The 25,886-nt window shown below is 37.0% G+C and overlaps 1 protein-coding gene across 5 annotated transcripts in view; it reads left to right on the plus strand.

Moving 5' to 3' along the window:
• Positions 1–10,340: 10,340 nt before the first annotated feature.
• The window catches only part of LOC136043183 (vacuolar protein sorting-associated protein 8 homolog), a 122,923-nt gene continuing 107,377 nt past the window's right edge, over positions 10,341–25,886 (plus strand). For 2 of the 5 annotated variants that reach the window (XM_065728114.1, XM_065728113.1), the window contains exon 1: positions 10,355–10,503. In XM_065728114.1, the coding sequence (XP_065584186.1) occupies positions 10,417–10,503 (87 nt within the window). In that variant the 5' untranslated portion in view covers positions 10,355–10,416. Of the gene's footprint in view, positions 10,504–10,863; positions 10,905–25,886 lie in introns of those variants that run through there. The other 3 variants (XM_065728116.1, XM_065728115.1, XM_065728112.1) reach the window with 2 other exon arrangements.

Genomic DNA, 25,886 nt, shown 5'->3' on the forward strand with positions numbered 1-25,886 from the left:
ATGGACTAGAATGACTATTCTTTCTAGACAGGCTCTTATACCTATTGGTATCCCCCTCGTCCTTAAGACATTCTAGAACCAAATACAAGCATCACCATAATGAATATTATCGGGTGGCCTCCTTACCTATTTTTTTTTCAGCTAGAATTTTTCTTTAGTCTAAAGCTGACGCTAAAGATATATGCAACAACAAAGCTTTTAGTTATGTTATATTTAATTTCTTATTCTAGACTGATGCAGATCCAACGAAAAAGTGGAGGACTTCGGCAGGTGGTAGGCGCATTGGAATAGCACTTTCAAGGTGGGTAATGAACGATGATGTATTCAATTATAATTTTTCGCGCGTGAAGACTACAATTCAACAATCTACTGCGGTGTCCAACGATGTTCTGTCAACAATAGATCCCCCAACTGTTGAAGGAGAGGATGACTTGCAGTCTCCTTGGATATGTAGACAACGATGTCATGGACACGTTTTTGAACAAGATCATGAACTTCCCAAGTCCTTGGAAATCGACAACCTCATCTGTTGGAAAAGCAAGAAAAAAACTTGATTTATCTCCTCCCTTTCTCTCTTTTGTTTATGTGTATATGTGCGTTATTAACAAATCTGTAATTTATTGCACATGTGTTTTTAATATAATATTAAAACAAATCTTTTTCATAAAAAAACAAATCTTTTTATAAATCTGTATATATATAAATAAGTTGTATGTTTGTGTGTTTGTACGCATATGACGTCATTATAAGTATATAAGGCTTTTTACATGACGTAGTATGTAAGGGGGCGAGTCAAAGAGAATTTCAGTATAAATCCAACAATGGCAGAAGAAACAGCCGAGGAATCACATCGTGTGAGAAAAATCCTACAATCGCAGAAGAAACAGCCGAGGAAGCAGCTCAAAGAGTTAATGCCAAAAGGCATGCGGCTAAAACAGAAAGTAAGAAAAGAAGGCGTGCCGAGGAATCACAAGGACAACGTGAAAATAGGCTTGCGGCTCAAAGAGATAAAACCAAGACAAAGCGTGCCGAGGAATCACAAGAACAACGTGAAAAAAGGCTTGAGGCTCAAAGAAATTTTACCGAAAAAAATTATGCCGAAGAATCACAAGAACAACGTGAAAACAGGCTTGCGTCTCAAATAGATAATGCCAAAAGAAAGCGTGCCGACGAATCACAAGAACAACGTGAAAACAGTTTTGCGGCTCAAAGAGATAATGCCAAAAGAAAGTGTGCCGAGAAATCACAAGAGCAACGTCAAAATTATCGCCTGGCATTCAGGTACAGCCAAGTCGATGATTATAGCTTGAGTAGATGTGTTCAAATCGGGACTATGTCTAAAATTTTTCCCTATTGCAAGGCCTTGAAATTTAGTGGTGGAACAATGGGAATGTGTTGCGCCTCAGGAAAAGTTAAACTTCCTCAACTGGCTGCACCACCAGAGCCATTGAAGACTTTATCACGTTAAAGACCGGGACACCGGGACACAAGGAATATAAATGACGACCGGGAAACTCAAAGAGAAATTACAGGCCGGGACACCGGGACACAGGGACACAGGGAATATAAATGGCGACCGGGACACTCAAAGAGAAATTACGGACCGAGACACCAGGACACAAATGACGACCGGGACACAGGTAATATAAATCACGACCGGGAGACAGGGGCACAAGTACAACGGAGACGCCGAAAGGGCACAGAGGGGATATACAAGCGACAACGGGGACACAGGAAATATTCGATTAGCAATCACCATCAACAAAGCTCAAGGGCAATCATTAGAAAAATGCGGTATATATTTGAATACGGATTGTTTTCCCATGGACAATTATATGTTGCATGTTCAAGACTCGGTAAACCTGACAATCTGTCTATATGCACAGACAATAGGACAGCGAAGAATGTTTTATATTTGCAAGTTAAAAGCATTACGTAGTTAAAAGAAAGGGTGTAACAAAAAGCTTGATCACTGCAAGTTGTACTTGTCAAATGACATGCTAACTCGTGGTGGATTTTGTGTGTAAAAATACAGACAAGATTTACGAGGAATTTGATACTGGTCTAGGGTATTATTTTTCAAATCCTCATATTATAGTAGACCTAATATTAAAAACTAGTTGGAAAGCAATCGGACTCATCCCTGACATCGATCAGAACATGTATATCAAGAGGTCAAAAAGGGTAGGCTGCATTTTTCACGGGGATCGTATCTTGGAAACTACTCCAATTGGAGTGATGATGGGGGAAATGTCGGATGCAATGTTCCGTCATATGGATTCCCTATATCCTTCTACTATGTTCCTTTGCACTCTACTGAGTGGTGAATATACATGGCTAAATGAACCTTCTACCCCAAATTTCCTTGACATTGCCAATGATGAAGAAAATGAGCCGGTCAGAAATTTTTTTTTTTTATTGATTGAGAAATACCAGTGCAGCTTCATGATTCGGTAAATGACCTATTTTTCTATGCATTAATAGACCTGTGTCTAGGAACTCTTTGAGTTGTCATAACAGATGTTCGATGGAGGAGGATTGAATGCATTGGACACTTTCAAAACCAAAACTTATTGTCGATCTCCTCCAGAAAAAGGATATTGTTGTATGCCATGTAGAGTTAAAAAGAGTATACGACAACGGTTTCAAGTCCACGAAGCTTCAGAGGGCCCTAGAATATAGTCTAAAATCTTATTTGAAAACGATTTTTGCACTTTTGTCAAGAAACTTTCTGAAGCCTCAATAATTGTATTGAGCTTTCACGTTGTAACCAAAAAAGGAATCCCTACTCATCCCAACAACATTACCGTCGGAAACAAAAAAAAGTCATTGCAATCGATCGAAGACACTTTGCTGTACTTGGTATCACAATCAGTCAACTGAAAATCAAAATTGACTAGCAAAATATATTTCATTTCGTCAGAAATAACATCAATGATTCGATCGTGCCTATCTCCCGGATCCATCTTTCTTTGAAACCAGGATGACTTCCGCTTGCTATTGCTAGCTCCTTAAAAATGAAGTCCTCTTAGTTACATTGTAAAAGCGTGTGCAGAACGGTTCTCTAAACCATCCAGGATTACTTCTACCAATGCTTTTGTGTGTTTGATAGAGCGGTTTTGATTCATGTCAATTATTTTCTCTCTCAGTACAATCAACATCGGAAACAGTGTTCCAAGAAGACTATTCTTGTCTTCCTATAGTAGGTTAAATGCCTTAGTGATAGGCTCAGTTACCTTGGCATACAGCTAAAAAGAAACTTCGGCAGGTTTAGTTCGGTGTAAGCCTGCCACATCTTGTCCTGCACTTCGACAATCTTTTCCACAGCATCATGTCGAGAACTCTAACGAGTTGCATTAGGATAATTCAGATGCTTTGAAATTGAAGTCTGGACTTATCAGAGGCTTTTGAGCTCTGCCTCGTCGCATCCTACACTGGCTGACACTTCTCCACAGAAGCGTGGTAAAGTTTTTTATACGGCACATTTTATATGACTGTCCCACTGTTTTTACTAGCAACAAGATTCAGGGTGTTGCTTGCACAGCGCAAATGAGGGGGTAAATAGCATTCACTTCCAGATTGTTTTATTTCATCTGACTTTTCTGTCCGTAGGTCAAACAAATTTCTGACTGAAACGATTACTGAGGTGTCAATTTCACTTTCAAAATCTCCATTATCATCATTTCTGTCGGGCATGATATCATTGGGAAGGACTGGGTATGCAAATTTCCTGTAAATATTCTTGAAATTACTGCCACTGTCGGTCACAGTTTTTACAATCTTTTTGGACAGGAGACAACATGTTTTACGAATCTTGTTAAGGGGAGCGGCACAAAAAGAACAACCATGTGTGCTTTTGAATCTTTGAAAACCAAATGCAGCTAACCCTCGGCTAAGGTCATCGTTTATCCAGTATGTAGTAACACCAATATAGCTTTTATAATTTCCGATCCACATATTTGTTGTAGTGGAAACATAATTCATGTCAGAAAATTTCTTCCTTAGATTTGTCATCATATCTAGGAACTGCTAATCTATAGAAGTAAACAGGGTGTCTCGACGCATGATTCTTGCATTAGGAGCCAAGTCTTGCAAAAGTTTTTTAAAGCTTTTTCTCCACAGTCACAAGAGACCACATTTCGTCGGTGTTAAGCAGAAACCAAATATGTGGTCAAATTTCGCCAAAAATTCAACGCGGAAAGCGCGTTGATTAGGAAAAAGGGTTATTCTATAACCCTTGTATATTTGACTGGTCAGTCGCGAATAAAATTCTAGGTTCATAGTATAGACTTGAATTATACTTCCTGCTACAAATGGGGCGTTTCGTCTCTCACAGAGCTCGTATACTTGGAAATTTGAATTTCTTAATGACAAAAGTGGTTGCGTAGTATGTTACATTTGTGTTTTGTCTACTTTTAATTTGAATCAAAATGGAATAGTTCTGGTCATCAAGTCATGGCTAATTGTAGAAAAAGCCAAGACAGGCAGTTCAATTGAGTGAGAAGCAAACTATAATAAGATCTCTGTGTCCTATTGGGAGCTTGGCAATACAATCAGACAGAAAGATTGGTTGTGTACTCACTCTCATTGTGAACCTGTTTCAGAGCAGCCTCCGAAAGCAAAAATATGAAGAAAGAACACTGTTAGGTACTTTATGCCCCATGACAATGAAAACAAGAGGAAAGTTTGTCAGAAATTCTTTTGTACAACTCTTGATCTTAGGGAGTTTGCTGTCAGAAATGAAGCTAAGAACAATGATCTGGGATTTTCTCAAAGAAAGGGTAAGAAATCAGACCCTCCCAATAAGATACCCAGGGATGCTAAAAGCATGCGAAAAAGTGGATAAAAGACTTACCTGCTGTGGAATCTCATTATTGCAGTTCTTCTATAACCAAGAAGTATATGCCTCAAAACTTCAAAATAAGTCGAACCTGCTCAGGCTGTACACCAAACACTGCAGAAAAATTAAAAAGCCCATCCTTTTGTGTGGAACCTTCAAGAAAATCCTCAACGACTTTGACTTCACCTTCCAAAAACTGAGGAAGGATAAGTGCGTGCTCTGTGAAATGGTGCAGTTTGCCCAGACTATGACAAAAAGTGAAAAGTTGCTTTACACGAACCACTTAATAGAGAAGAAGGCAACTAGGCACTATATGGAAGCCACCCGCCAACATGCTGAAGCTGACCAGCCTCACATTGATGCTTGCTTTGATCTAGAAAAAGTACTTAGCACGCCACACAGAGAAGGAATGTTGATTGGATTCTGTAGAAAAAATAGGCTTGCTACAATTTTACAGTTTACGAGAATGTGACTAAGAATAGATATTGCCTCTTCTGGAAGCAGAAGAACGGAATCCGAGGGGTAAACGAAATAGCAACTTGTCTTTCGCGGTAGATTAGAGAAATTGATAGTAGAGGGACTGTCGAGACAATAAGCCTGTCCTGTGACTGCTGCGGTGGTCAAAACAGAAACCGCCAAATGCTTGTGATGCTTTTTTCAACTCTTCAGCAGTGTAAAAACATACAAATAATTGAGCTGAATTTCCTTTTTTCGGGTAATTCGCTAATGACTGTAGACTGTATGCATTATGTGATTGAAAACAATGCAAGAGGAATCACAGTGTACGCTCCAGCTTCCAGCTCCCTACATTGTCGAAGTACTGACGTTTAATGACTTCGTTGACCCGAAGGCAGCTCAAGACGCCATCATCCCATCTGTCATGCAGGATACAAGCAAACGTAAAATTCCGTGGAGTAAACTGAGGTTGGTAAAGTTAACAAGAAACTTGTCAGTTGTAAAGTTTCAAACTAGCTTCATGGAAATAGATGAAGGGCAAGCTGAATTTTGCCGTAAGAAGGAAGTGCAAAGGCAGCTTACGCTAAAGAAATCTCTGTTTTGGAAGTGAAAAAAAGAGAGACCTTGTGGCTCTTTGCAAGAAGATGGTGATCCCACAGCCATTCCATCAGGAATACGAACATTTGAAAACTTTGAACGGTTTGAAAGAGGTCCTTCTTGAGACTGATGAAAATGAAGAAGTGGGAGAAGAAAACCAATCCTCTGAAGAATAGTCAATGGCTGAGTAATTTATAATCTGTGCTTTTTGTATTCGAGTTCTGTATAAAAACAGCTTAACTGAATTGCATGGTTTTTCGAGATACGCGTTTTCTGAGAAAAACTTATTATTTATTTTCCCCTCCTGAAAACTTTTGAAAAAGGGAGATACGTGGTTTCCAATTGACACCGGCGATTTCTTCAATAGTGCAGTCTGAGAAAGCTGCCTTGTACTTTTTATGACACGGATGTTAAACTTTACAGCTTAATTTTTGTACACTCAGTACTCAGTCCAGTTCAGTCAAAACACTTTAAAATGTGTTTTTTTCAAATAGTGTATACTACCAATGATGACTAATGAAATTTTTTTACCTTGGGTAATAAAATTTTGTTGTTTTATATATACGTACTCTAAAAATGTAGTTGGCCTTAGTTCAATATTCTTATGGACCTTCTTCTAAATCAAGATCTTGCTAAAAGCTTGCTATGCAAAATGCAGTCCCAAAATACAGTGAATACCCTCAATAACTGAGCTTCATAAAAAAAGTCTTTAGGAATGTTGGGAAATATTAATTTGTATTTAAAAAGAGAAAAACCTGATTACATATTTGACTTACTTGATTCAATTTATAACTAAATACGTATTTAAATCATTTGGGAAGTAATTAAATACTTCCTTATTCTTACCACCGAAGGGCTTGAAGCATAAACTAAGCGCACTAAAAATAGCACTTTTACAACACTCGCCTATCTGGTTCAGTAAAATTGCCCCAAAATGGGATCAAATATATAATATGTGGAAGAGCCACACTATTATATATTCAAGAAAGAGCTTTCCGTTCCAGATTAAGCTGTGATGTGACCACACTAGCATAAGCAATTTTAAGCTTGCATTCAGCATTCTGAAGCAAAAGCTTTCATGTATCCTCAGTCAAAAACCCAATCAGGAGACCTAAGTATGTTAGTACAATAGTGAGTGCCACCTCACTATCACGTAGATAGATACTATTGGATAAATAACTACTGTGTAAATTAAAGAAGAGCACTTGGGACTTAGTAGCATTCATACTTAGTCCTACTGGTATATCTATGATATAGTTGATCAAAACTCCATTGAAGACCAGCTATTCATTGGAACGGATTCAAAAGATCGCCCACATAACCAAGCACTGATTTATCCATCCCTTTTCAAATGGCCAATCTGCACATGAAGATACGTGTTGTCATAGATAATCAGTGATGTAATGGTTCCTTGCTTTATCCTGACGAATACAAGGAGCTCACTATCCGTACTTAAATAATTTGGGAATTAATTAAATACATATTTAACAACTTTCGCTTAATTATTTCCATAACACTAATCCCAGTCTCCCACTTTAAATTGATATGATACAGGCTTTACCCTAGGCTATTCTAAAAAGCTGAATTGTTGTTTTGTTATATGGAATTGGACACAAATAAATTATCTATTACGACACCCTACAATTATTATCACGTTAATATAGGAATTTCATTTCCTATTTTTTTAATGCAATATTTCGCCGAAAAAATTCTCATATGTGGGAATCCAGAATGACAAAACAAAAAAAGCTTGTATATTCCCGCAAAGTTTAATGAAGTTATTATCATTCTTTATAAACGAATATAACAAACACTGAACTTGATTGCAGCTTTCATCATAACATAAAACAGTTCTTGGATAGCTATAAAATCAGTATAAATATAATCGGGCCCACTAAGAGTAAAACACTTGAAAATGATTGTAGTTCAAGTAAATATTTGCTTCGCATTATTCAAGAACCGTTTATCGGTTTCATTAATATTTGATCACCATAAGTGTTTATTTTCCTGAACTTACAGGGAAGTTTCTAAATAAATTTCTCAGATATCTCAAATGGCATATATGATTCTCAGCCAAGCCTCACAAAAACTGAAATAGAATCCATTTTCCGTTTTTGATAGAAAATTTTTTCATATAACCTTTGGATATGTAGGCTAAAAAAGTTTTATCAATTATAGATTCATAGGATAATATCAAATTGTCCAAGTCAGTTTAAGAAAAAAAACACAAGCAAACTTTTATATACTGCCTAGGACTTCACCAGCCCATTAGGGGGGGGGGCTAGGATCCATTTTTAAGGGTAGTGATTTATGTACTCAGAAAAACATTAAAAGGGTCATTGAGTGATATACTTATCTTTTAGCTAGTAAATTAGTCAAAGCTCTAATAAATTTACCTTGATTTCAAGTAATACCACACAACCTAGGGCCTAAAACAAAGGAGTAAGCTCAAATCCTTGTGTAAGACTTAATTGATGAGATGGGTTCAAATTAAAGGAGATCACAAGGAGGATGAAAAAAGGACATGGCCATGCTTACTACTGGACCAGTCCACAGGTCTTGAACAGGAAATTTAGATAGTTTTTTTAATTTTTAAATACCTATTTGATAACTGAAAGAAGTTTGATACATTCAATTTATATAACCTTTGTGTATGTCTATGTATGGCAAAGAACAAATCTTACCTTTTGTTGTGTGTCATTGAAACATAAATAGTTGTTTGGAATGAAGTTCCATTAAAAAGGAAAAAGCTCATAAGTGAGAATGAATTTGTCAAAGCTTGGAGGTTTGCCCCTTCAGTCTATTTAAAGAAAACAGATTCATAATTGAAGCTTTGCTCATTTCAATCTTAAGGGGTGACCTACATTTGTGACCCTTCATTAAATGGTTGTAAAGGGATATTTTTATTTATTTGTCTTGTTTATTTTCTACATGATTATTTTTTTTTAATCTTTAAATTGATATACATCTCTTACAAAATAATTAGTCATACCACAGTTCCATTTGCAAGTTTTGACCTACTTTGCAACCCCTGGTCTCAGAATTGCATATAAATTTATTGAAGCTAGAAAACATAGAACCCCTGTCTGTTTAAAGAAAATGGATGTCTGTTCAAAGAAAATGGATGGACATAAGTAGGTTATTTCACAAAAGTCCTATGGCTATGGCGATTAAAACAAAACAATAATGAATGATTAACTTTAAAATACTTGGCACTAAATAAGTATTACAGTCACAATGAAAAACCATTCACAAAATTTTACTTTTGTGCTCATTTGCTAACCATAGCAATAGACCTAAATTTTTAAACCTTGTAAAGCATTCACTCTATTGCTTTATCTAGCCATCTCTCATGACCCACACTCTTGTCTACACATCAACAATTCATGGAAAAGGAAGGACCACCTTATTGGCATTTCTTCATTTGTACTTATATTTAATGGGTTTAAAAGAAAGCTTTTATGGCCAAGTCAGTAGGCCAGTAAAGGACCAGGTGGTCCTTTAGCCAGGAGGCACAATAGGAAGCTAAGGGCCAGCCATCCTATGCTTTTGCATGCCCTTTCTGCTTACTGTCCCCAGCTTTCTCTAGGTAACCTTTTAAAGTTGGGCTGATTCTGGCTGAGCTTACAGAGTCACATCACTGACCCTTGTCCCAAACCAAATAAACTGATAATGCCAGGATTTAAACCTGTGCCCCTTAAACAAAGAATTCTCAAGCTAGAGTGCTAGCCACTAAAGAAGGAACAAATGTGACCAGAGAACAACAATTATATGAAAAAAAAAATATTGAAAAACAAACAAAAAAATCAAGTCATAGTTGCTGTCATGTTCACTACTGTCCCATAAACAATATGTAGGCCTATTTTATTAAGACAAATTAATTTTAAGACAGGTAGGCTATCAACCAAACTTCATCAGGGATTGTATTTACTTAAGATACAATCAGCAATATGAATGCTTAGTTTTGTGATATTCTAGTCTTGAAATAATAAAAAAAAAAATTATATGTTCTATTTGTTTTCCACCCACTCATTTCAGCAAAAAACCATTTGTGAGAGTAATATGCCCATGGTAGGCTTAGAATCTCTCTAAAATGCTTTAAACAGAAAGAATTTCAAAAACAATTATACGGATCAGCACGAAGAATATTAACACAACTCTCTAAACTTGGTACTTTTTAAGACAATTTTTTAGCACAGCAAATGCAAAACTTTAATGGTTTTTAAACAAGTATGCCGCTTATTACACCAATTAGGAAAAGGCCATAAAACAAGTTATGCCGCTTATTACACCAATTAGGAAAAGGCCTTATCCTATGCATATAGACGCTTCTTTGCGTGTTAACACTTTTCTTTGGAACCTATAAGGATTTGGCTATAGGATTTTTACACAATCCTATGCGTGTGAACCTGGCATAAAACGCTCATTTGGTCGATTACAAACTGATAAACAAAAGAAAAATTTAAAAATTCCTCACGTGGTTTTGTGTGAACAATTTGATCAGGTTAGTGAACTGGTCTGTAATGGAAGTCTCAAGCTTCTCCCCAACTCATGCCGGCAGAGTTCAAAGCTCTGAAGCTAAGAAAATCCCTGCTAACATCAATAATGAAGTAAGTCAAATATAAGCCTAGTGTATCTTATTTGCAAAGAAAGCTCAACATCAAGCTTGACCTGGGGGTTAATTTACAGCATAGCCCAGGACAAACTGATATGCCTTACAGGTCCAGATTATCTTGTTTATTAAAAGGCCCAGATTATCAAAGCTCTGAAGCTAATAAAATCCCTGCTAACATCAATAATGAAGTAAGTTAAATATTAGCCTTGTGTATCTTATTTGCAAAGAAAGCTCAACATCAAGCTTGACCTGGGGGTTGATTTACAGCATAGCCCAGGACAAAAACTGTACAGAAAAACTGATATGCCTTTCAGGTCCAGATTATCTTGTTTATTAAAAGGCCCAGATTTTCAAAGCTCTGAAGCTAAGAAAATCCCTGCTAACATCAATAATGAAGTAAGCTAAATATTAGCCTAGTGTATCTTATTTGCAAAGAAAGCTCAACATCAAGCTTGACCTGGGGGTTAATTTACAGCATAGCTCAGGACAAAAATTGTACAGAAAAACTGATATGCCATTCAGGCCAAGATTATCTTGTCCTCCTAAGAACTCAATTATCCCCAGGAGAGGCATAAATATTTACAGGGAAATCCCCAGAAATTCAGGAATCATGGAAATCCTGAACAGAAGGCATCTTATGAGCAATGAGCCAAACATAGGTAAGACAACCAGTACTGGGACACTTTGATCACTCTGCCTATTCTGGGACAGAAGCTTTAATTGGATTAGGCTACAACATGTCCAATACTGGAACAAAAGACTTTAATCTTGGACACCCAATCCATATATTTTTCTGAGTTGCTTCCAAAAAACCTGTTGTCTTTTGTCCCAGTATTGGACATGTTGCATTCCAACCAAAGATTCTGTCCCAGAATAGGCAGAATAATTGAAGTGTCCCAGGGGGGGGGGTAAAGCATAGCATATATTAAATACAGCAATGTTTAGTTTATATATCTAATATATGCTATGCTTTACCCCCACCCCCCTGATGTGCAAATATATAGCCCAAATTTGTTTCTAAAATATTACAGATTTACAATTTCAAATATCTGATCAACAAAAACAGAAATGATTGCAATTCTATATGTGTAAATACAGGATATTTGGGCTGGAATAACTCCATAACAGTGAGTTTCTGGTAGTTTTGCAAGAGAGAAAAGATGTTCCAAAAGTCAAAATGCATCTGTTAACAATAGTTTCATGGCCCTAAACAACTGTTCAGGTAATAGGAACATTGACTGCAAAGTGTACCTGGCACTTTGACAATATATCCATCAATTCAATTTTTGTTAAGTAAAAAATTAATCAATATTTCTTGTACCCTTTAGTCCTTGGCTTATTTGTAAGTTCTGGCCTGATGCCATTAAATTTTCTGTGTTGTTTTTAACATAAAAATAGTTCCTGCAATAATTGCATCTCTGCTTTCTAATGGAAGTTGGTTTTGTGCTTGTTTTTCATCAATCAGGATGATCATGCTCCTCTATCATAAATTTGGAGTTTTCCATCACTTAAACTGGTTGAAGGTTCATATTCACTTCTATAAGATGACAAAGCTTCTTGCTATAATTGAAAGTAGTTGTTATGTGAAAAAAGCTTTCAGGAATAAATCCAGGGCCAAAAATTTGTCCTACAAAGGTATTCTCAAGTTACTTTGTGAATATCAATGCACAGTTGAGGCTGTTCAGAAGGAGCTAACACTAAACAATTCTGAAAACAACTTAAAAAATCATATTCTTGTGTACTTAAAAGCAATTCAGCATGGAAGATTGCTTAAATGGAATTTTGACAAAGATGCTTTAGTCTTAAATTACATGTCCAGCAAGATAAGGTGGTGATGAGCCTCCTGTGGAACATCTTGCTGGTGGTGTGACATCACTGAGGTCTGGCATCCCAGGTTAACCTACATTCTCTGTTGGCCCAGTCCTGGTCAACTCCTTTCATGAATGCATTTACAGTTTGGTGGTGGAGAGGCTGTTCCAATAAGGGATGGCATGTACAGAGAAAAATTACCAGCACTCATGTCAATGCCAACAGGGGACCTGCAGCTTCTTTGTGTGACTTCTTGTTGTGAGGAATGAGGAAAAAAACTCTACTTGAGAGTTTGTTTTCTAGTAGTTGCATCTCCTCTCTTCCTTTTAATAGACTAGGATGGGGATTTTGAGGGATACAAAGCATTCCTCATATGGCTTGTATGATCATTGATGCTTGCCTTTTAACACTCTCAAGCACTTTAATGTCCCTTTTATAATAGGGAGGCACTAAAGTCATCCCAAGTGTGGATATACAATAGCTTTGTGCAGCTTCTTGACCACACAGGGCTTCATTGGGATAAACTTTTGTTTCATGAGCCCTAGGGTTTGGTTTACTTTAGCAACTTGAGCTTGTGTGTGGCTATGGAACTTGAGTTCATTATTGACAATAACCCCCAGGTCCTTATTTATTTATTAATACCAAATATGGTAAGCTTTCAAGCTTGTCACAATAAACATAATAAATAGAAGTTATGACAATACTGACAACATAATACACACATACAAATCAATGAAAGTAATGACTACAACAAACACTGACAAATAATACTATAAATTATTTAAAAATGATTTACTTTGAAAATTTGTTTCTGCTAGTTTTGTTTTGAATCTGTTTATGTCATCTGTTAGAAATGTTTTAGGTGGAAGGTCATTCCATGGCTTCCACACCCTGCTGTAAAATGAATGTTGGCCTATTTTCCTTTTTGAAAGTGAGGGGTACAATTTATGTGGGTGATAACGGGTCCTGTTAGTGTCATTAAATGTGAAGAACTGTGATGTACTTATATTATCAATGCCTTTGATTATACAGAATGTGTTAATAATGTCTGCCCTATCCCTTTGGAATTGAAGACTTGACAATCCTAGCCTGTGCAGTCTATTTTCATATGGCAAATGTTTAAAATAAGGTACAAGCTTAGTTGCTCTTTGCTGTATTTTTTCAACCCTTGCTCTGTCATTCTTATTCAATGGATACCATACTGACGAATTGTATTTGAGTATCAGTTGAACTGTTGATTTATAAATGGCAATGAATGAATGGAGATTAAACTTATGGAAATTCCATCTAAGACATAATGGCTGATAGTTTGCCTTTACTTATCCTCACTTACAGCCTCAAGTAGGTCATCTCCAATATGGTAAGGTTGTCTAGGATTGCTATGTCCATGATGCAGGACTTATCATTTTGACATGTTGAACTGCAAACCCTACTCAGATGATCATCTAGATAGTTGATCTAAATCTTCTTTCATTGTTGAGTGATTGGGGCTAATTTGGGCCTGTCCTAAGAGCTTGCAATTGTCAGCATATAGTGTCAGTGGGGTTTTCATGTGAGTTGTATAGTTATTAATAATTTTGCTGAACAATATTGGCCCCAGGATTTGGCCCTGTGAGACTCCATTAATTACAAGAAATTCTTAAGAATAAACAGTTTTACTATTTGTATCATTAACTACTACCCTCTGAGTTCTTCCAGTAAGAAAGGCTTCAATCCAGGCAACTATATCCTCTTGCACCCTGTATGCTTTCATTTTCAGGAGAAGAAGTTGATGCTGTACTTTATCAAAGGTTTTTGCTTGATCAAGCAATATGGCATCCACTGTAAGGCCATCATCCAAGACCCTTGGCACAAAGTCATATGATTCAATGATGTTTGTATTGATTGAACAACCTTTATGGAAACCATGCTAACTATTTGAAAGTGACTGATTTCTATAAAGGTGAGACCAGTGCATCATTTATGATGCTCTCAAGGACCTTGCATACAACAGAAGTAAGACTTACAGGGTAATAATTATTGGATTGGTCCTTTCTCTCATTCTTGATGTTCACCTGCTTCCAGTCACTAGGGAGCACTTTATAAGTGAGTGACATCCCAGACATCACTGCTCTTGACTCTGCAATCTGTTCAGCTGCTTCTTTTAATATTCTGGGTTGTAGGTTATCTGACCCAGCAGCTTTATTTGCATCCAGTCTTTTAAGCCTTTTCAGAATATTCACTATATTTATAACTGTCATGTACATTGGTTCTTCTGGTAAAGTGGGTGGAGGGTTTGCTGTGGGCTGAGTGGAGAAATTTGTAACAAAACTGAAGTTGAGCAAATTCACTTTTTATTTAGTCTCTGAGGTCTTTGTGTCATCTTCTTGTATGAGGTCTGGGATATCAGGTCTAGAGGGATTAGCTGCTGAGACATGGCACCAGAACCCTTTGGATTCTGCTTTGCATTAGCTGCAATTGCCTCCTTATAGTTTTCTACAATCCTCCAAGTAAAATTTCTGATAGTAAAACTATTATCAGAATAAATAAAAGAGTAACTTGCAGTTTCAGCTCTCAGTCCAGTTCTGCAATATATTGCTGCTCATATCCAACACTCAGGGCTATCCAAATTGCTACCCAGATTGAATCCAGGGATTTGGATATGAGATTCTTCCAATTTTGACACTAATTTTTTAAGGCAAATTTCACAAACACAAATAACATCTATATCAAGATTAAACCACACAGCTTTCAGTTTTGGATCAAGAGTATCAGAATTCATGTAAAAAGAACTGATTTTTTTATTTCTTTTTATTGTTTTAGCAGTATTGCCACTAGCACAAGAGCAACTGATTTCACTTTCACAGCCACTCTCACTGCCATGTTGTCATACTTCCTCTCACTGCCCAAACAGGAAGTTTTGAAGACTTTGTCTGTTGAGACCAGTGACTCAGTGCTGGTGAAGCTTAAGTTTGTTTCACTGCAAATGACCTCTTGCTTCCTATTTACATCTGTTTGTGCCACATTTATTGCTCCATCTATCTTTGGACTAGGAGTCCCAAGGGTGGCCTGTTTTTGACCCCATTTCTCATTCCTAAATTTTGCTCACTGGCCAGTTCTTGGACCATCCCATGCATTACAAATTTGTCTTCTTAGCCAGGCTATTCTATTATTAAAAAGAACCTGAACCGTGTCTGACGATCTTCTCAAGATGTATATGCATAAAAGGCAGTAGCAGCTTTTTTGTTTGGGAAAGTTGCAAGATTTCTGTGCTCTGTTTACCCAAATTGATGGAGAATGAGATGGGGTCAGGCCTTGTGGTGGCTGATGATCCAGGTGCACTATGATTTTGCCCACCTGGCAGTTGTGGAATGTTTGAAGTGACACCCGCGTCTATTCTGAACTCACTTTTCATGAACTTGTGTAAATTTGATTTTGTCTGTATGAGTTGGTGTGCCATAAGCAATGAGGTTCAGACGTCTGCTAAACTGGTCTTGTTCTTGCCTGACTGTTTTGCAAATATCAGTAATGTCCTCCAATCTTCAAAAACTCAAAATAAATATGAAAATATACCCAGGGATGGCATAACCCTCTACAACCCTGGGGCCATAGTTGTAAGTTATGCCCTGGGGCATTATGGAATGGGTGGTTGTATAAACTGCAGATGGGGCTCATTTGAAATTGGATGTTATAGCACTGATTCTAAGAGTCAAAAGTGATTTGAGTTTAACTAGGACCCCCCCCCCTCCTTATGTCCATCAGTTCCCAAAACAAGCAATTCCCCATGTGGTGTTTTTGGGACTGCTCAAACTAGTAGGGGAAGTAAATTTGTTTACAGTTCAAAACTGGAAGGATGTGATGACTACAGCTACTCCCTTGGTTTGTTCAGACTTAAGTCTTGCTATGACTGTGGGGAGTGCTTGGAACTTGGTTTCTGCTGAGATCTGGCAGTCACAAACACTGGAATCCTTTAAGAGACAGATGAAAAGTTTCTTATGGTTTAAATTTAATTTTTTTTTTTTTTTGGTTGTTTGTTTTGTTGGCGTTTGATCCTTGATGGTGCAGAAAATTTTAAATTGTATTTCATTTTTGGGTGATGTGAGGGTTGCTGTTTTGTGGGGACTGCTGGTGATTCGATTTCTTTTCCTTACAGATTTATATTTAGATGTTGTTTATGTCAAGTTTTATCATTCCTTATTTATTCTATGTTGTTTCCCAAATAACGGGCAATTGAGCCCTTTGGGATGTTGTTTTTGTTATTGTTATTTTATGGAAATAAATGGAACTTGAACAAACATAGTTTCGAGCTATCCATTCTTTCAGTATTCTTGACAGGTTCATTTATTATGCATTTGGGAATGTCAACCCCCCACCCCTGCAGCATTAGGGCAAGGGTTGTAAGTTAGCCAATATGTTCATTGTTTACACATAGTATATCTTATTGAGAAGTAATATGCATGTTTGTTTTCTACTTTCCCCAAATACAAATGGTGTTAAGACGAGTCTTTCAGGGAATGCTGAAGTGTTCTTGAACCAAATCAAAGCATGTTATGTGTATATTAGTTATCAAAAGGATGCAACTCAGGAATGACCAAGTATATTAATTTGAAACTTGCAGGAAATTTTAAGGGAAACGGTCAATTGACCAAAAAGGCACTATTTGTATGCCACTACTACTGCAGATACCAGTGCTTTTACTGCTCACACAACTAGGGTAAAGGCACCAAAGATTCAACAATGTAATTTTGGAAGCACTATCAAAGTATTCCTTCAAAACAGGATAACTCGGCTTAGTTGTTACTTGTGCACCATCGTTATATCTCAACAATGCAAAACGTGGACACTATATCCAATGCACCCAGATAAGAAAAGCACGTTTAAATCCATCAGTTTCCTTTTTGACACAAAATCAGCTCCTAACAATATTTTAGCCATGTAATGTTCAAACTGTCAAAACTTGGCCATATTTTACAAGAAAAGTTGGGATCAGCACCAGTGAGTCAAGATGCATCTGATCTTTTTTTAAATGTAGGTACATTAGCTTTTTCTTGATGCCAGTGAAGAAACCATGTTCCAAGTGTTAACAATTCTTGTCTGATGTAGTGGAGTACCAGGCCAACTAAAAATATTCCTTCAGCCAAATTTAAGCATTGATGTTGGCTTCTATCAAGGGATTATCTTCTTTTGAGAATATCTAATAGTATCTTCATCGAAATTTTTGACAGACAGCAATAGGCCATGTCGAAATGTAGGTGACTCAGTCAAAATTCAAGAATGTTCTGACAAAAATATAGTTGTTAAATTTAGTGTCACTTTCTCAACAATGAGATGTTTAGACTATTGTTAATTCTAATAATATTTCAGATAAAAAAAAAAACATTATTTTTTTAAATCTTAGTTTCACTTTCAGATGCTTGATTTTTCCATCATCTGAGTAACTGCCGCTTGACCTCATACCACATTCATATTTTTAAGTATTTGACTTGGTTGATCACAACATCCTAATTCATTTTTTACTGAATAACTTTGATTTGAATTTATTACTTGAATAACTGAATAGTTCAGTAATGCATTATGCACTAATTTGCACAATTTTCATACAGTCGAGAGAATGTCCGTTTCCAGTCCCAAGTTGATATCATAAGAACCAGATGACAATAAGCAAAGGAAGCATAGTTTCTTGATACCTGATCCCCGCAGTTCGAGGGACAAATCACTCCCAGCAGGTACAACGACCCTTGCGACAAAAATTCCCCTCTTTTGATCGCTTATTAGTAAAATTGAAGTATGTTTAAGTTATTCAGTCCTTGTATGAAAATCTGTGTACTTAATAAATCACTAAGTCCAAGGGAATTTGCACTTAAATATCAAAACCATCAATTAGCCAACAAATGAAAATAATCCGATTATGAATGAATTCTCAATAAATTTTCATAGGGAAATCACCCAAGTTTAAGCTTACTGCATTAATAGGTTATTTCCAAAAATAAGGTGATTACAATACACTATTACTGCTACTACTGTTCCTATTACTACCTCTAATACTATGATGCTAGTACAATTAAGGCTACGCATATGAAGGTGAAAATTTGACAAAATATTGAGGGGAATTTGCAATAAATCAAAACCACTAGGTGCATGTAGATTGTTAAAAGGGTATTTTTCAAGAATGAATTTTGGTATTAAGTTTGGAACTTTCAGAGAATACTTAAAGGAGAAGATCAATTGATACAAAGGTAAAATATGCATGTTACTGCTAACTCTACTACCACTGCTACTTTTAATAATGCTGCTACTGGTACTAAACCACTCCAACTGTTACTTCAATTGCAACAACTTGTAAGGCCTTGAGTATTAAGATGAAAAGAGGTTCAAAAGTGCTCACCAGAAATATTTTCGGAACAGGTGACTGTCAAGGTGAAACTTCAAAAGTATCATGAAAGGGACGTTCAACTGATCAAAAGGCAAGATGTACAGGCTATTACCATTATCAGTACTGTTCACCACTAACACTACAACTATTTCTACTACCACTGCAACTACTGTGATACTAGCCTTATTAAGGCTAAGTCTATGAAGAAAAAATTGAAAAAATACTGATGGCAAATTCAAACCAACAAAAGACACTAAGTGCATATGGATTGTCAACAGAGCATATCTTAACAATTGAACTATGTAGGCTATTAAGTTGGAACTCTCAGAGAATACTTAAAGGGGACAATCAATTGACCAAAAGACAGTATCAATAGGTAGTTTCCTCAATTTCGAGGAGGATTTAACCTGGGGAGATTTGGTTAGTGCTGTGTATAAAATTCCTTGCTCTTGTGGAAAATTTTATATTGGTAGAACTCACAAACAATTTTTTGAAAGATTTATTGAGCATTGCAACTCAATAGAAAACCCCCTACAATTAAGCAAGCCTCCTCAAACTTTTGTTTTGGCTCTAGCTGAACATATGTTCTTTCATCCTGAACATTTTGTACAACTTGATGAAGCCACGACTATTTCTAATGATAGGGGTTTTTATGGCACTTGGTATCTACCAAGTGACATATAGCGATCGCAGATTCTGTTGGTCTGTCTGTCTGTCCCGGTTTTGCTACTTTAGGCACTTCCAGGTAAGCTAGGACGATGAAATTTTGCAGGCGTATCAGGAACCAGACCAAATTAAATTAGAAATTGTTGTTTCCCCGATTCGACCATCTGGGGGGAGTGGGGGACGGTTAAATAAGAAAAGTCAGAAAAAATGTGATATTTTTTTAATTACGAACGGGTGATCAGATCTTAATAAATTTGATTTTTGGAAGGATATCGTGTCTCAGAGCTCTTAATTTCAATCCTGACCAGATCTGGTGACATAGGGGGAAACCTAAAATCTCGGAAAACGCTTAGAGTAGAGGGATCAGGATGAAACTTTTTGGGAAAAATAAGCACAAGTTTTAGATAAGTGACTGACATAAGCGGAACAGATCTGCTCTCTTTGTGATAGTTGTGGGGGGGGGGGGTTAGTTCTGAAAATTAGAAAAAATGAGTTATTTTGAAATTACGAACGGGTGATCGGATCTCAATGAAATTTGATATTTAGAAGGATATCGTGTCTCAGAGCTCTTATTTTAAATCCCGACCGGATCTGGTGACGTTGGGGGGGGGCTACCTAAAATCTTGGAAAACGCTTACTGTGGAGGGATTGGATGAAACTCGGTGAGAAAAATAAACAGAAGTCATAGATACGTGATTGACATAATCGGAATGGATCTGATCTATTTGGGGGAGTTGGGGGGGTGTTAATTCTGAAAAATTAGAAAAAATGACGTATTTTTAACTTACGAAGGAGTGATCGGATCTTAATGAAACTTCATACTTAGAAGGACCTCATAACTCAGATATCTTATTCTTAATCCTGACAGGATCCAGCGTCATTGGGGGGCGAGGGGGACCGGAAATCTTTGAAGATACTAAAAGCGGAGAGATCAGGATGAAACTGGGTGGGAAGAATAAAAACAAGTCCAAGATACATGACTGACATAACTGGACCTCTCAGATGCTCCATTTTTGACTCGAATCAGATCAGGGGATATAGGAGGTTGGAGGGGGGAAACAGGAATCTTGGAAAACGCTTAGAGTGGAGAGATCTGAATGAAACTTGATGGGAAGAATAAGTACAAGTTCTTGATACGTGATTGACATAATTGGAATGGATCCGTTCTCTTTGGAGGAGCTGGGGGATGTTAAATTGGAAAAATTAGAAAAATTGATTTATTTTTAACTTAAGAACGGGTGACCGGATCTTAATGAAATTTGATATTTAGAAGGAACTCGTGTCTCTTAGCTCTTATTTCAAATCCCGACCAGATTTTTTGATGTTGGGGGGAGTTTGAGAGGGAAATTGGAAGTCTTGGAAAACGCTCAGAGTGGAGGAATCCAAATGAAACTTGGTGGGTAAAATAAGCAAATGTCATAGATACGTGATTGACATAACTGTACTGGATTCGCTCTCTTTGGGGGAATTGGGGGTTGGGATTTAGTGCTTTGGCGAGTTTGATGCTTCTGGGCGTGCTTGGACGATGAAAATTGGTAGGCGTGTCAGGGAGTTGCACAAATTGACTTGATAAAGTCGTTTTCCCCGATTCAACCATCTGGGGGGCTGAAGGGAGAGGAAAAATTAGAAAATATTAGGGATTTATTACTTACGTTTGGGTGATCAGATCTTTAAGAATTTTGATGTTTAGAAGGAAATCATGACTCAGAACTCTTATTTTAAATTTCGACCAGCATTAAAACTCTGATTTTCCTTTTAAATCAACCTATTTATTCTTAGAATTTTGTTAGAGCTCATTCCATATGAGCTCTTGGCTCTTCCGGCCTCGTCACAAGTGTCATGTGAGCTTTTGGCTCTTGGGTCTTCCGGCCTCGTCTCAACTGCTATATGAGCTCTTGGCTCTTCCGGCCTCGTCACAAGTGCCATATGAGCTCTTGGCTCTTCCGGCCTCGTCACAAGTGTCATGTGAGCTCTTGGCTCTTGGGTCTTCCGGCCTCGTCACAACTGCTATATGAGCTATTGGCTCTTGGCTCTTCCGGCCTCGTCACAAGTGCCATATGAGCTCTTAGCTATTGTTCTTAATGAGCAAGGGAGGCTATAGAAATTAAAAAACATATGTTTGTTAATCTTTCAATAAATAGGGACATGGGAAACTTAAATATCGGCCCAATTTATGATTCTCTTTTGAAAAAAATGAACCGATAGTCAATAAGGGAATTAAGATTTTACATAATATTTTGGGGACTAGATTACCTACTGGAGTAAAAAGAGCTGCTTTAATGCTAGCTAACAAGGGGACTATTTCACAACAGAATAATCAACTTAATTTTAATTTTTTAATTTTTTTCCTCAACTGCTTTGGTGTTCTCATTGCAGTAACTCTAATAGCTTCTTTTCCCTATGTTGATCAGTTGTAATAATTATCAAACAGTTCGTGGTAACGAACTGTAGTAAGGAGCACCCGGCTCAATAGTAACCAAAACAATAAAAAATAGAATTTTTATACCAATAGCTGCATCAAAAGAATCGCATTTTAATGCCAATTTTAAATATATAAGTTTCATCAAGTTTAGTCTTACCTATCAAAAGTTACGAGCCTGAGAAAATTGGCCTTCTTTTAGAAAATAGGGGGAAACACCCCCTAAAGGTCATAGAATCGTAACGAAAATCACACCATCAGATTCAGCGTATTAGAGGACCATATTGTAGAAGTATCAAGCTCCTTTCTACAAAAATGTGGAATTTTGTATTTTTTGCCAGAATGTCAGATCACGGATGCGTGTTTAATTGTTTGTTTGTTTTTTTTTTGTTTTTTTGTTGTTTTTTTCCAGGGGTGATCGTATCGACCCATTGGTCCTATAATGTTGCAAGAGGGCTCATTCTAACGGAAATGAAAAGTTCTAGTGCCCTTTTTAAGTGACCAAAAAAATTGGAGGGCACCTAGGCCCCCTCCCACGCTAATTATTTTTCCAAAGTCAACGGATCAAAATTCTGAGATAGCCATTTTATTCAGCGTAGTCGAAAAACCTTATAACTATGTCTTTGGGGACGACTTACTCCCCCACAGTCCCCGTGGGAGGGGCTACAAGTTACAAACTTTGACCAGTGCTTACATATAGTAATGGTTATTGGGAAGTTTAGCCTACAGACGTTACCAGGGGGATTTTTTGGTTGGGGGGAGGGGTTGAGAAGAGGGGGATATGTTGCGGGAGCTTTCCATCGAGGAATTTGTCATGGGGGAAGAAAATTTCCATGAAGGGAGCGTAGGATTTTCTAGCATTATTTAAAAAAACACAATGAAAAAATAAATATGAAAGAGTTTACTGACACAAGCAGGCACCTAACATGAATTTTTTTTCAACTGGAAGTAAGGAGCAGCATTAAAACTTAAAACGAACTGAAATTATTACGCATATGAGGGGCTCACCTCCTCCTAATACCTCGCTCTTTACGCTAAAGTAGTTTAACTAATTTCAACTATTTATTCTACGGCTTTTGTGATTCAGGGGTCATTCTTAATGAATTGGGACAAAATTTAAGCTTTAGTGTAAATAGCGAGGTACTGATGTGGGGGTGTACCTCTATATATATGTAATAAAAACATGAGAATTCAAAAGTTCGTTACTTAAGCTAATTCATAAGTTACGTGTATCTTTTGCTAATAAAAACATTCGTAAAAAATTAAAAGTTCTAGTTGCCTTTTTAAGTAACAAAAAAATCGGAGGGCAACTAGGCTTCCTCCCCCGCTCCCTTTTTTCTCAAAATGATTCGATCAGAACTATGAGAAAGCCATTTAGCCAAAAAAATAAATATGCAAATTTTGTTTAATTTATTCCTCTGCGGAGAGCCAAAATCAAAACATGCATTGATTCAAAAACGTTCAGAAATTAAACTAAAAAAGAACAAGTTTTTTTAATTGACAGTAAGGAGCGACATTAAAACTTAAAATGAACAGAAATTACTTCGTATATGAAAGGGGCTGCTTCCCCATCAACGCCCCGCTCTTTACGCTAAAGTTTGACTCTTTCTCTCAACTCTTCTTTCTAAAACAGTAAAAAAATTTAGCGTAAAGAGCGGGGCGTTGATGGGGGAAGCAGCCCCTTTCATATACGAAGTAATTTCTGTTCGTTTTAAGTTTTAATGTCGAAAATCAATTTGACAGTTTAAAAGATTCTTGCTGCTTGAAATAAGATGCGATAATATTCAATGGTGTTATGCAAAATGTATTGTTTCTTGAAATAAGATGGAAATAAGGAAATGCTTTATTCAAAATATTAAATATTTTCATCAAAATGTTTTTGATTCAGACAATAGGACACAGACACATAAAAAGACAAAAAGTCACAAAGACAAAAAGACAGTCAGACAAAAAGACACACAGACAGACAAAGAGACGCAAAGACAGAAACAAATGGCATATAGACAAGAAGTAACATGCACACAGACAGGCAAAAAGACGCACAGATAGACAGACAAAAAAGACACATAAACTAAAAAACACAGAGACAACACAAAAAGAAGCATAGACACACAAACAGACATAGAGACAAAAGTACAGACAGACGAAAAGACACACAGAAAGTCAGATAAAAAGACAACAGACACAGTCACACAAACAGACATACAGGCGTGCTCGCAGTCACACAGACAGACATACAGACAGAAAGAGTCCTAGCAAATTCAGTCCCCCATTCTTTATACCACTCCAGTGGACATTTTCCGTCACGCGTCAACCCAAAGTTAATCCGATATTTCATCCCTTAGTTCTATGACTAGATACCTTAGTTCTGCCCTAGGAATTATATATGGACGGATAGAGGATCGATGGTGAAAGGCAAATCTGGCGTAAGCCCTTTTCAGTAATGTATAAAAATGATATCATTTCAGTTTTTCATAATAAGTTATCATCCATCCGTCCATACATCATTCCTTGGGCCTCTGGTCTTTAGAAGGCATGGTGGTTATCAGCCCTCATGTTAATTTTCGCTCGTTTTGAGTTTGACTTGGCTATTTATTGTAATATCTGTTCGCTTTGAGTTTAATTTATTTATTGATAGTGCTTTGTTGTAGTTTCACGCTTGGAAGATTATCTGACTCTGAACTTTTTTTTTGAAAAACTTGTTTTTTGGAAAAAAATTTAAATTAATGACAATAAAGATACACGATGAACTCATAGTCTATATAGATTGAACAACGATACCTTTCACAATAGATTTTCAAGAAAACCTAATTGCTTTCTGTGTTTATGCAGTAAAATCTACATTGTCCACTCTTGTCAACAATTCTAAAAGTTTTTTATTGGGTTCCATAACTCTGTAGACTGAGGTCCTAAATGCAGAAAAGCTCTGGAAGTTTTGATTCTGCTAGAATGAGTATTGTAGAGGAATAGATAGGGAGTATCCCTCGACATTAGTCTGAAAGACCTCCAGAAAAAGTAGGCATAGAAACGCCCCCCAAACTCTCCCAAAAATGCTCGTTGTGTTTATCTAACTAACCAAAAATGGTGACACCTACGTTGGTAATATCCCCATCCGTTCTGGTCTTAGGCAAGGATGAGTCTTATCCCCTTATTTTTTAATGCTTGTCTTTATTCTGTTTTGCGACGTATTAATCCATCATGTCTTTTAGGCCTAACTAATCTTTTGTATATTGCATATGCAGATGATTTACTTTTGATCAGCCGCACTAAATCTAGCCTAATTAAGTCGACCCCGCTTGTTTCTAAGTGTTTTGAGGAAGTCGGCGTCAAACTTAATACTGAAAAATGTAGAATATTTAGTTTTTAATGCTAAATTGGGTACGCGAAAATTGTCCCGAACCGAGGCAGATTTTCACGAAAGGCTTTATCCAGACTTTATTCTACATATTGCGATCATTCTATATTGTTTCTTTCCGGTTTGCACCTGTTTTTATGGCACTTGGTATTAACCAAGTGACATATAGCAATCGCCAATTCTATCGGTCTGTCGGTACCGGTTTTGCTACTTTAGGCACTTCCAGGCAAGCTAGGACGATGAAATTTGGCAGGCGTATCAGGGACATGACCAGCTTAAATTAGAAATAGTCGTTTTCCCAATTTGACCATCTAGGAGGGGAGTGGGGGCCGGTTAATTCGTAAAAAAATAGAAAAAATGAAGTATTTTTAACTTATGAGCGGGTGATGGGATCTTAATGAAATTTGATGTTTGGAATGATATTGTGTCTCAGAGCTCTTATTTTAAATCCCGACTGGATCTCCTAGATACATGATTGACATAAACGGAACGGATCCGCTCTCTTTGGGGTAGTTTGGGGGGGGGGCAATTCTGAAAAATTAGGAAATATGAGGTATTTTTAACTTACGAAAGGGTGATCGGATCTCAATGAAATTTGATTTTTAGAAGGATATCGTGTCTTAGAGCTCTTATTTTAAAGCTTGACCGGATCTGGTGACAATGGGGGGGGGGTTGGGAGTGGGAAACCTAAAACTTGGAAAACACTTAGAGTGGAGGGATCGGAATGAAACTTGATGGGGAAAATAAGCCCAAGTCCTGGATACATGATTGACATAA

The sequence above is a fragment of the Artemia franciscana genome, unplaced genomic scaffold (genome assembly GCF_032884065.1).
Source record: "Artemia franciscana unplaced genomic scaffold, ASM3288406v1 Scaffold_364, whole genome shotgun sequence".
NCBI classification, from domain to species: Eukaryota; Metazoa; Arthropoda; class Branchiopoda; order Anostraca; family Artemiidae; genus Artemia; species Artemia franciscana.